The sequence below is a fragment of the Jaculus jaculus genome, chromosome 17, assembly GCF_020740685.1.
Source record: "Jaculus jaculus isolate mJacJac1 chromosome 17, mJacJac1.mat.Y.cur, whole genome shotgun sequence".
In the NCBI taxonomy this organism is placed as follows: Eukaryota; Metazoa; Chordata; class Mammalia; order Rodentia; family Dipodidae; genus Jaculus; species Jaculus jaculus.
Window position 1 is genome coordinate 24481381 of NC_059118.1, and position 12716 is coordinate 24494096.

General features: G+C 53.2%; 1 protein-coding gene across 1 annotated transcript in view; it reads right to left on the bottom strand.

Annotated features, from left to right (window-relative positions):
- Positions 1-9426, bottom strand: part of Rab6b (RAB6B, member RAS oncogene family) — an 86131-nt gene extending 76705 nt beyond the window's left edge. The window contains exon 1 of the mRNA XM_045136899.1: positions 9085-9426. Coding sequence (XP_044992834.1) covers positions 9085-9154 — 70 coding nt within the window. The 5' untranslated portion in view covers positions 9155-9426. The remainder of the gene's footprint in view (positions 1-9084) is intronic.
- Between the last annotated feature and the right edge of the window lie 3290 nt (positions 9427-12716).

A 12716-nucleotide genomic window follows, 5' to 3' on the forward strand; every position in this document is an offset into this window, starting at 1 on the left:
GTGAAGCCTAAAGATCCAGGTACGATTCCCCAGGACTCACATAAGCCAGATACACAAGGTGGCTCATGTGTCTAGAGTTCGTTTACAGTGCCTGGAGGCCCTGGCATGCCCATTCTCTCTATATATGTCTGCCTCTTTCTTTCTCTTTCAAATATATATATACATATATATTTGAAATATATATATAAGTATATATATACATTTGAAATATATATACATATATATTTGAAATATATATATTTGAAATATATATATACATATATACATATATATTTGAAATATATATACATATTTGAAATATATACACACACACACACACACACACACACACACACATATATATATAATTTAAAAAAAAAAACTCTTCTGGGTAGACTTCCCTGACACTCCCAGCCCCGGCCCTGCACAGGCCTCGCACAGCTGACCACGCCCATAGCCTTGCTTCTGCGCGCAGTATGTCGTCAGTATGTCGTCGTTTTACTGACTGGGGTTTCTTGCCCACTTACCTTAGGCCAAGTGCTGCTCTGAGCACCACGTATGCCTTAAGGCTCTCCCTGTGGGCAGCTCTGGTGGCCTTCAAGGAGGTGGCTGAGCCGCTGCCACTTCCTGCGGCTGAGCAGGACTGAGTAGGGGAAAACATTAGCCAAGGAACCTGAGGCCCCAGAGCCACTGATCGGTAGCTACCTCTGAGTCTTGTCACACGTGTGCCCCTCCCTTTGAGACAATAAACGCCAAGAAATTGGAATTGCTCCAGGAGTCTCATGCTGGGAGAAGGAAAAGGCCCTGGTGCCAGCCAGAGTGGGAAGCGGGTCTCCTGGAAAGAGATTTCACACCGTCCTGACAAGTTGTCACGCCACCTGGCAAGAGAGACTGGAGCGCAGTGACCGTGCACGGAGCCTCGCCTTGACCAGGGGAGCTTCTCGCCTCCTATTCAAACCCAAACCTCACGTCAGGACCACAGGAAGATGGGTGGGGGCAGGGGGTGTCAATGCACTTCTTTGTTCCCAAAGTGGCCACGCTGAATAAACGGCCTTTCTCTGCTTTTCACTATTACTTGTTTAAACTACTACGGGGTCCATGAAAGACTCCTCCTCTCACATCCTCCCTTTCCTCTTCTTGTCTTTTGGTGTTTCAAGGTAGGGTCGAAGCTCCATCTGAGGCTGACCTGGAATTCACTATGTAGTCTCTGGCTGGCCTCGAACTCATAGCGATCTTCCTACCTCTGTCCCCCACTCCCCCGAGTGCTGGGATTAAAGGCGTGCGCCGCCACATCCTCCCCTTCCTCTGGGAGACTGCGGCTCACCTTCGGAAACCGTCCCTGCACCTGTACTTCCCTTTGCCTTAGCAGCTGGGAGGAGCTGAGGGGAGGGGAATGCTCGTCACGTTTTTCTTTCCTTTTTTTAATTAACAAAGCCAGCCGGCACTTGAGTTTGAAACGCTTGCCATGTACTCACGCGGGTGATCTCTGTGGAATCCCACCAAGGTCGTGAGAGCTGGATAAAATGGGCATGCGCGGTCCCCATCACAACCCCAACACCATCCAGATATGGAGGAGGTGAACTGGGGCAGAATCCCAGAATCAGAGAGGCCTGATCCAGTGACGGGTGAGTGGGTCGCTAAGGCCCGCCTGGTCCTAAAAGGGCACTGCCTCTTTCCCTGCCCTCCGTCACCACCCGCCCGCGCGGCTGCAGAGCATCCTGAGTGAGGAGCACCTGCCTCATTGCCTCATCTGAGGCTCTCTTTGCATTGTCTGGCAACTGCAAGTGCCAGCCATGCACACATCAGGGGAGAAGTCAGAGCACCCCAAGGACACCCTGAGCAGGGCTGGGCCTCAGGTACAGGTGGACCAGGCATGGGAAGCTCCGGGGGAAGCAGCTGGCCCCTCTCTGATCCCACACTCTCCTCTTAGGGCAGTAACCCGTTCACCTTCAGGCAAAAGTTGGCTTGGCATTAGGTTCGGCATCAGTACTGAATGACAGAACCAGATGTAGAACTCCATTGGCCTAAAAGGTCACCCTACCCAGGAACCTTGGGTAAGCCAAGATGGGCAGGGTTTAGCCAACACAAACAGCCCTGACCCAGGACAGAATGAGCATTCCTCCAGGCCCCGGGGGGGGGGGGGGGGCGGGAGAGGAGACAGCCTTGTAAGGGTTAACCCACAGCAAGAGGAACCAGTTACTTGGTTGGATTGGCTCTTCCCTCCTTGATAACCAGTTCTGAGCTAGACCCTGGGTGTTGTGTTCCATATAGAAGTTGCTAGAGGCCTGACTTTACTAAATGCCCTCAGATCGTCCCCGATAAGCCGCAGTTCACCCTGTGTGGGGACAGAGTACTTGCCATACGATGCCAGTGCCACCAGACTCCTTCCTAGAGACCCTGCTCAGGGCCCCAACACCCACAGCAGTCTGCTCCGCGCTGGGACCGACTGCTTTCGCTTGCTTGGCACAGACATTCCCCCAAGTCATTTATGCTGCTTTTACGTCCATCAGACCTCAGTGCTCTGTCCTGGCCTCTCTGCTCCTGAGCCTGGGCCTGACTTTGAAGCACAAGGCCCAACATTTATCGTGTTCCTTACGGTGACATGGGGCTGAAGTCTCATTCCACCACACTAGCAGTTGGCAGGGCCAGGTCTCTCCGGGCCTCGGCCTCATGAAATACAAGATGGACATCGCTGCACATCCATCACAGGGTGGCTGGTAAGATCCAAGGTATTCCTGGGAGTCTTGGGCATAAAGAGAGTTCAGGAGATGTCATCTGAGTTTAACCAAAGGAAGGGCATAGGCTGCCTCCGTGGTCATCTACCATCCATATTCTTTAGGACTGAGGCCAGTCCCTTGGGTATGGTACTCCAGGGCACATGGCCAAGTTACCTGGGTTCCCACTGGTCTTGTTACTAAGATATCAAGGTAAATATGTTTTTCTACTAAAAATAAACTATCACTAAAGTGACTTTTATTTATTTATTTATTTTTTTTGGTTTTTTGAGGTAGGGTCTCACTGTATCCCAGGCTGACCTGGAATTCACTCTGTAGTCTCAGGGTGGTCTTGAACTCACAGTGATCCTCCTACCTCTGCCTCCCTAGTGCTGGGATTAAAGGCGTGCGCCACCACGCCCGGCTAAAGTGACTTTAAAAAAGCACTCATAGAAGGTGGCATTTTGTTTTTTAAAGATGCTACTTAGTTTTAGGCAAAAGTACTGAAAATAATGAAAAGATTTTGAAATTTCATGCCTCAACATCTAATAAAGACCTCTTCAGGCAGGAGCTCTTAAAAACTGATCTTCCCCCTCCCTTCCCTGGTTCTAGGAAACAACCAGCCTGCCATTCCATTCCCCTTGGGGCTTCCAGTCCCCAGGCCCTGCCTGGAGCCCCATCTCCCAGAAGCCTCTCTGGCTGGAACAAAAGAACTGCCCATCAGGGCGTGTCTTCTCCTTGGCAACCTCCACCCAGAGCTTCCTCAAGATCCCTACTCCACAGTGGGAAATGGAAAAGGATCCCAGACAGACAGGCAGCTGTACATGGCCGGCACCATTCCTCTAGTGGCTCAACTTGCTCAATGGTTCGCCTAATAATTTCTCTGAGATTATTTACATCGAGACGAGGTAGCCTGGCACAAATTTTAGCAAGCGTGGAAGATGCAGGACGGGGAAGATGGGGAGTGGACGGACACCCCCCACCACACGATACCTTACTCTGGCTTGCCCTGGCGCAGGTCTGCAGTGTCAAGGCAGCATAGACTGATTTAGGGTTGTAGTAAGCTCGAAAAGGACAGTGGGGTTACTTAGTTACATTTTAAGATGATTCATTGTCATCTGGGGACTGTAAATGACCATGATGAACACATAATACAAAAGCTGGTGATTACTAGTAAGGCGCACTAGCCAGAAACATTTGCTACCAGCTCTTTTTTTCCCCCCTTCCCTCTGTTGGGAAGTTCTTTTGTATACCTATCTTCAGCATCAACACTGTCATTTTTCTCTTATGTTCAACACAGGTTCACGTCCATGTCCATGGTCTGGTTGTGGTTTGACATGTTGGTGGCTTGGTCCTCAGTGCATTGGTGAGGGTCTTAAGAGGTAGTTTAATTAGGGGATGTGTACTTGAAAGGGATGAGGGGACCTGAGTCTCTCTAGCTTCCTGGTTTTGTAATGTGATCTCCTCTTCCCAGGACCACTCCCGCCACAGTAGCCATTAGAATGTCATCTGCCATGAGAGCCTCATCAGAGCTGAACTGATGCCACCACCATGTTCTTGGTTCTCCAAAACTGTGGGCTAAAGAAACCTACTTTCTTTATAAAGCTAGCCTGGCTCGGGTTATTTCATTATAGTAACAGGAAGTGCACTAATATGGTCATTTTAGTGTCTGTGTGATTCCCTGTCATACCTCTCTTTAAACAAACAAGAAGACAAGGGCTCCGGGTCTGTACCTAACATCCAGGGTGCCCTCTCTCATGCTAGTGCCCAAAGAAGGGAGAAAATTTAGGAGAGAAAAAGCAAGATGGGAAAATAAGTCACAGAGCAGCTTGAGGATTTATGCCAGATCTACAAGGGTGCTCTCTGGCAGGTTGGGGGTCTGTGGCATGTGCCTTCCCACCTCTGCTGGCCTAGCAGCCTCCCCATATATACTCAGAGATTCGAAAAGGGAGAGGTACCTTGAGAACCTCAGCTTCTTTGAGATGAAGTGTGATTGGGTATGGCCGAGGTGAAATGATGTGATGCTTTGAAAAAGATTGTCAAGTGTCCCTAGTAAGAAACATCCCAGATAATAATGGAACAGGTACCAGGACGAAGAAATCCTACGGCAGAACTGATAGGTCATCAGGAAATCTCACACCTCAAGGACAGTGCCATTTTCTAATCAAGATAGTCAGCATAGACCACCCATTGACGGGAGGAGTAAAATAGGACCAAGTCCTCTCATGATGGTTCTGTCTGATCATGCGCCATAAATGATAGTGCTTGACATTCAGTCGAGATTCTGGTACCTGAAAAGGTGACTAAACATGTTTAACCCTTAGTTACCTGACACAACAGAAGCATGTGACTTATTTATTTTTTACTTTTAATGCTCAGAAGGAAAAAAAAAATTAAGACTGAGCTGGTCCATGACCAGGTGGGCTTGGGAGGGAGGAGACCGCTTCTGGGAGGGGCAGCGGGCACATCACAGGGTCAGCAAAGGCTTACTGGGTAGGGTGGCTGCAAGGACAATGAATGGGGCTCAGACTGTGGATGGAGCAGAGTGAACCTTCCAGTGCTCCTTAACCCTGAACTGGAGGTGAAAGTGAAGCTAGCCTCTACTCACCGCAGCAAGCCAGACCTCGAGGACTGCCCACGCGTCCACATACACTTTCTGCGCATGAGACTGATGCACCAGCTCCCTCCCCTTAGCACGCGGAAAGAAAAGCCAGAGAGTCACCTGGACAGCCTCAGGATTGCATGGTCTCCCTGACAACCTCACACCATGCCAGGCTGGCGCCGTGGGTCAAGTCAGACTACCTTCCATAAGCCAGATACCAGCCACTCTACAAATGAGGCTCTTTCTCCCCCTGGAGCTGTGCTCTCCAGAGCGGGCTCTCAAGAGCTTCCCAACTTGAACCAGTACCTCTGGTATCTTCGAAGACCCACCTGAGATTATCTGACCCAGGCCTTACCTTACCTTGCTCCAGGCCAGACACTCATCTTTGGAATCGCTGTCCACTGGCCTAGAGGAATGCCACCATAATTCAGGGACGGGGTTCAAGAGGAGGCCGTGTCTTTGCCATCCCTTCTACCAGCCCTCCTCCAGCAGGCTCAGTTCACACAGGCAAACGTAGCCTGCCCCAGAAATCTTTGCAGAGCTCAGCTGGCCCTCACTGCCCTAGGACTGGAGATCCATGGTAGGAGTAAGGACCCCACCTCGGGAGGCGCCCTCCGCAGCACAGGTTACAGAAGACGCCGCCATGCAGGACTGGCAGATGCAGAACTGCGCATGGGCAAGATGGAAGAGGTGGTCGCGATCCCATCCCTCCAGGCTCGGGGAAGCTTACGTTCTCTATGCAACTCACAGACCCTAAGGCAAATAGCTCACAAGTGACACAATCACATAGAAAAAGCTATTCAGGGGCTGGAGAGATGGCTTAGCGGTTAAGCGCTTGCCTGTGAAGCCTAAGGACCCCGGTTCGAGGCTCGGTTCCCCAGGTCCCAGTTAGCCAGATGCACAAGGGGGCGCACGCGTCTGGAGTTCGTTTGCAGAGGCTGGAAGCCCTGGCGCGCCCATTCTCTCTCTCTTCCTCTATCTGTCTTTCTATCTGTGTCTGTCGCTCTCAAATAGATAAATAAAAAAAATAATAATAAAAAAAAGAAAAAGCTATTCAGGGCCTTAGGGGACTGTCTGCCAGGAGGGTCCAGGGTGGTCAACAGCCACACTCACTGGTGGCAGTACCTCTCTACTGCCCATGTTCCAAGCGCCCAACCAACTAGCGCAATCTTCCTAGCAGGTCACCCGACCCAACCATTCCTGAACCCTTGCTCCCTGTCACAGGCTCTTGGTTTTCCCCATTCAAGGTCATCTTATTTTTCAATGACATACTAGTGGGGGAGAAAGTAGTGGCCTGGGAAAGGAAGATGTGGGTTTCTACTCCAGAAGTGTTCCTAATTCACAATGGATCTCTCTTTTGTGACTTCAGAACACGGGGAGCGGTGGGGGGGGGGGGGATAGCAGGGCTCACTAAGGGCCAACCGCACAGTCTCTGAGGGAGCCTAGAATTTTCACCCACACTCACCAGACATGGTTCTTTATGGAAGTGTGTTCCGAGTTGGAATAAACAAATGTTTGTTGAGACCTTACCACAGTCCAGGCACTGGGGAAACATGAAAGGCATAAGACCTGCTGTAAAACCACCGTTTGTTTGCATATGCATGTATGATGTGCATGTGTGTGTGTGTGTTGGTGTTCATATGTGTGTGTGTGCAAGTGTGTGGAGGTCAGAGGTAAAAAGTCAGGTATCTTTCTCAAGCACCCTACCCTCATTCTTTGAGACTGGGTCTGGCTCTGAGCCCAGGTTTGCTGAACGGATATTAGAGCTGGCCAGTGAGCCCCAAGGTTCCGGGTCTGTACCTGTCCACCACCAGGATTACAGGCGATGCCCACACCACAGCACCTGGCATTTTGGGGTTCTGAGGATCCAATTTCAGGTCCTCATGTCTTACCCGGTGAACACTTTGGCCACGGAGCCATCTCTCCAGCCTCAAGCCCCATTTTTCAGAAACCAAGTCTCCAGAGGCCTCAGATTTGACTTAAGGAGGCATACCTGTGACTTCAATTCCTAAACTGCCTGATGCTTTCAGATTACCTACTTAGGGCCAAGGTACAACCAAATCCCTTCCAGACACAGGGTGTGCGTGGGGGGGGGGGGAGGGTTGGAGAAAGCTCCGAAGTACTGGGATCTATAAAGAAGAGATCAGTGCCTACCATACAGGGCGGGCTGGGATGATCTGAAATGTCCCAAACTCATCTCTTCAGCTTAGCGTCTGCACACCACCACCTCCACCCTGCTTCCAACCTTCCATCTCAGGTAACGAGCATCGGACAACAGGAGGTGGCCATGTGACCTCCAGAGCCCACATACCCACGTCACCGCAGCCCTGTTCCCTCTCTGCCCACCAGCTCCTCCCACAGCCTTCCTTCTCTTGGCCTCTAAGATAGCCGAATAGGACTGGCTTTACAGAGCTAGAGCTGGAGTGTGTTGGGGGTGGGTAGAGGTCCAGCACCCCCCTGCCGCCCGTGGATGCCTTTCTCCTTCAACAGCAGAGATGCCCGGAGCTCAGCTGGTCCGCCTGGATCTCTGAGGGACAGGGAAGGATGCTCTAGAAGCCATTCCTTCCTACAGGTGTCAGCGGGTAACAGCGCCTCAATGCGAGCTTCCCACCTTGAACCACCAACCTAGGCTGCAGAGACGTTTTCTTGGGGGGGGGGGGGTGAGGGGAGTGGGGGGCTAGGATGCTGGGCAGCAGAGAGACGCTCCGTCTCCCGCTCCCCCTCCAGGGCCAGCAGCCACGGTGACCTCCCCTCCCCCAAGAAGGGCGGTGAGCTGGGCGGTGGGGGGCGGGGGAGCCCGCCGCGGAAGGGGGCAGGGCAGCGAGGCAGGGCGTGTCGCCCGGGCCTGCCTCTGCCCCGTGGTAGGCTTCACCGCCTTTTGATGCGAGGTGCCTCTGCAGCACCCCCAAAGCCCCAGGCACCGGGGGAGGGGGGGAAGCTCCGCCGTCACCACGCACACCCCAAGGAGACTAACGCGCTAGAAGAAGGGCAACCTTCCTTCCAGTCGGACCTAAGCCAGGGGTGGGGGGGAGGTAGGCGCGCCCTATTCCCCCCACGACCTGAACCCACTCTTTCGAGAAGGATCAGAGGTGTTTTATCGCCCCCTCCCGCCAGACACCCACCTCCCCACCTCTTCCGCAGCGGCCAGGGCCTGGACGTGCCTTTTCACACATGGTTCGGGACAAGGGGTCCACAAGGGTCCCCTCCAGCACAGACGTGGTGGTGGTGGTGATGGTGGTGGGGGGGGACCCACCAACCCTGAGTCTCCCACCTCGTCCTCCCAAGAGGGCCTGCTCCTGCCCGCACACCCGCGGGGACCCAGCCACCTGCGCCGCGGCCCGCAGGAGGTGCCGCAGTGCCCGCGAGCCCGCGAGCCCGGCGCCCGCCCGCCTTCCCGAGCGCCAGCCCGCCCGCCGGCCGCCGCCCTCCCCGGGCTCCCCGCCGCGCCGCACCTGCGCTCCAGCCACCAGCATCCCCCAACTCCTCAACCTGCCCTTGGTCCCAGAGTCGTCGGGGGGGTCCCTTTTCCCACCCCAGCCCCTCCCTAGCCCTAGCCGGGCCCCACCCGAGCCCTGTCTCCCATTTCCTACCCACCCACCCCCCAGACCCCGACCTCCCCGGTCCGCATCCTTCTCCTCCTCCACCAGGGCGTGGAAGGACCTTTGCGAGCCGGGGTGGAGGGGGGGATGGGCAGGGGAAGGTGGAGAGGAGGGGGATCCCCGTGGGATGGCTCAATGGGCGGCTGGAAGAGTGGGCGCTCGGGGTTCAGAGAATAAACCGGGTACTTACCGCTCTGCTCCCCCAGGAACACCAACTTGAATTTTCTCAGTGGGTTCCCAAAATCTCCCCCTGCGGACATGATGCTGGCAGCTGGGGCCCAGGAGAGGAGGAGGAGGAGGAGGAAGAAGAAGCGAAGGAGCAGGGAGGGGAGAGGAGGAAGAGGAGGAGGAGGAGGAGGAGGGCGGTGCGGGAGCCGGATGGGGGGGGGGAGGGAAGGGCTTGACTGAGCTCGTCCCTGACTCCCCCAGCTGAGGCCCGGCACCGGCCTGCACTGCGTGTCCGGCGGCGATGGCAGAGGAGGAGGAGGTGATGGAGAGGAGGAGGAGATGATGGAGAGGAGGAGGAGGAGGAGGAGGAGGAAGGCTGCGGCTGAGTCGGGGAGCGCTGGCGGCCGAGCGAAGGGCGCGCTTTGGACGCCCGAGGCGCGGCGCGGGCAGCGGGGCGCGGGGACCGTGCGCGGGGCGGACGGGCTCTCTCTCTCTCTCTCTCTCTTTCTCTGTCTCTGTCTCTCTTTCTCTCTCTCCCTGTCTCTCTCTCTCTCGCCGCGCCAGTCGGCCCCCTCCCGCCCGCCCGCCTGCTCCGCCGGCGCCTGCGCTCTGCGCGCTCCCCAGCCTCTGATGTCATGCGAGGCCGGTGGCTGCGGGGCTGGGGGGCGTGCGCCAGCCCACCCGGAGCCCGCACCCGGACCGGAGGATGCCACCCCTCCACCCCTTCAAGAGTCACCCCCCTCACTCCTCTTGCTACTTCTCTCTCTCTCTCTCTCTCTCTCTCTCTCTTCCCCCCACCACCCCAACTCCATCTCTCTTTTTGAACCCTGAAAAAAAAAAATGACACGAATTGTCAGGGGACATTTGCTTCTGTGTTTTTACTCCTAGATGCCAGTCGGGGCCTTCCTCCATCTACCTCCCGAGACAAGAAGCACAGAGCAGCAGTCCCCGAAGGAGGGCGGTTGAGGGAGAACCTGGGTGTGGTGACCTACGAGGAGAAAGATGTTTGGATACCTGGGCGCAGACGCAGGGTGAGGCCCAGCTGTCGCCCCCATGTGGCCTCTAACCAACCTGCCCTCTAAGCCTAGACCCTTCACCAGGACAGCCTGTGGAGGGTCTGTAGATCTCCCTGCAGACAGGGGACACAGGCACAGGGAGAAGCCACATCGACCCGACTGTTCACTCGCTAATAAATTCTAGCCTGCTCTATGGAAGAGAAGGTGCTGGAAAAAAACCCGGCGCCGAGCTGGAGCGAAGGCTTAGCAGTTGAGGCACTAGCCTCAAAGCCTAAGGACCTGACTTTAATTCCCCAGAACCCATCTAAAGGCGGATGCGCAAAGTGGCTCTTGTGGAGCTCGTTTGCAGTGGCTAGAGGCCCTTGAAATGCCCATTTTCTCTCCCCACCCCTCAAATAAATAAATAGATTTTTTTTTTAAAAAAAGCCAGCACCCCTATCCCCTGGACAGTGCCTTGCCTGTTTTGAGCCTGAGGCCACCAGTTTGACAGCCCTAATCTTTTCCCTGGCAAGTTAGGTTTATCCTAACAGTGACCTTTTTGGAGGACGTGACAGTGACCTCCAATTGCCCTCTGTACTTGCTGGCCCGCTGGGGCACAAACGGAAAAGTGATGAGTGGGTGGAAGTAAAGAGCTATGGGAGCTTCACAAATTCCCAGGTCAGCTCAGTCCTAAAACATCTGGTTAAGGATCTCATTTGGCCCACAACAAGACCAGGACCTATCCCAGCTACAAGAGCCAACCCAGTAGTCGGGGTTGAGTGTCGTTTGAACTGGAAGAACCCTTCAAGGCATGCATGGTTAGCCCACCTGGAACTGGGAAGCAACATAACCATTGTTCACACAATGTGGTTATGTTGTGAGACTCAGAGACCAGGAGTCTGCTCTGCTCCAAGTCTCTCTTCCCTGTCTGCTCTCCTTTGTGTGTGCATGGGGGGAGGGGGGACTGGGGAGCTTGTTCTTATTCTGCCCTGGAGCCCTCGGACTTTCTTCAAGTGGTTCAAAAGAAATCTGGCCATTATGAGCCTTAATTTGGCAACCTCACTGGAAAGAGTTTCTTCTGCATCTTGTCTGCCCCGTCTGCTGAGTGTAGAATTTACACAGAAATACCAAGGCCCATAGAGGGAGGGCAGTCAGTAAAGTGCTTGCTTTGCCAGCATGAGGGCCTCAATCTGCTCCCCATTATCCAGGTAAAAATAGCAGACATGGTGATGCACACCTGTAATCCCAGCTCTGAGGAGACAGAGACGGGGATTCCTGAGACTCACTGGCCAGCTAAATTAGCCTGGCCTAATGTGTAGGCTCCAGACCTATGAAAGACCCTGCCTCAAAGGAGAGAGATAACATTTCTGAGAATAACACCTAAGGTTGTCCTCTGACCTCCGCATGAGCACGCGCGCGCACACACACACACACACACACACACACACACACACATTTAAAAATAGAAATCCCAGGCTGATGGCTTAGCGGTTCAGTGCTTGCCTGTGAAGCCTAAGGTCCTTGATTCGAGGCTGGATTCCCCAGGACGCACGTTAGCCAGATGCACAAGGGGTGCACGATTCTGGAGTTCGTTTGCAGTGGCTGGAGGCTCTGGTGCGCCCATTCTTTCTTTCTCTCTCTCTCTCTCTGGCTGTCACTCTCAAATAAATAAAAATAAACAAAAAATAAATAAATAAAATAAGAGAAATCCCGCTGGGCATGGTGGCGCATGCCTTTAATCCCAGCACTCAGGTGGCAGAGGTAGGAGGATTGCCATGAGTTCAAGGCCACCCAGAGACAACATAGTGAATTCTAGGTCAGCCTGGGCTAGACCAAACATAAATAAATAAATAAGTAAAAGAAATCCCATCACTAGCTGGAGGAATCATGCTAACAATACTTCCTGTACCCTCCGGTGTTTTCCTCACTTCTTCCTTCCCTCCCCTGCTTGAAAATCTAGAACTCTGGTTTTTCTCTGGATTTCAGTATGTTTGGATGAATCTTTCAACAGTACGTGTTTTTGTTTTGCATGTTTTGAATTTTATGACACACCAACCTGCATCTTCTGCCCTGTGACTTGTACTTTCATTCCCATTATGTTGCTGAGATTCATCTCTTCGTGCTTAGTAGAGGTTTGCTCGTTTCCACCGTTGTTTACTACTCCACAGTTTTGTATCCCCTTCCAGTAAAATGTGCCCAGTTTTTAAAGCTTGAAATAATCTTAGACGCACATAGAGGTTTCAAAAAATAGTACAGGAGGGCTGGAGAGATGGCTTAGCGGTTAAGCGCTTGCCTGTGAAACCTAAGGACCCTGGTTTGAGGCTCGGTTCCCCAGGACCCACCTTAGCCAGATGCACAAGGGGGCGCACGCGTCTGGAGTTCGTTTGCAGTGGCTGGAGGCCCTGGTGTGCCCGTTCTCAATCTCTCTCTCTCTCTCTATCTCTGTCTCTTTCTCTTTCTCCCTCTCTGTCACTCTCAAATAAATAAATAAAAAATGAACAAAAAATTTTAAAAAAATAGTACAGGAACTTTCTCTGTCTGTTCATCTGCTGCCCCATGATAACATCTTATATAACCACAATACCTTGGCAAAGCCAGGAAATTAACAGTGGAAGATGCTCCCAGCTTTCTTTCCACTGTTACGAACCAGGCAGCTGGG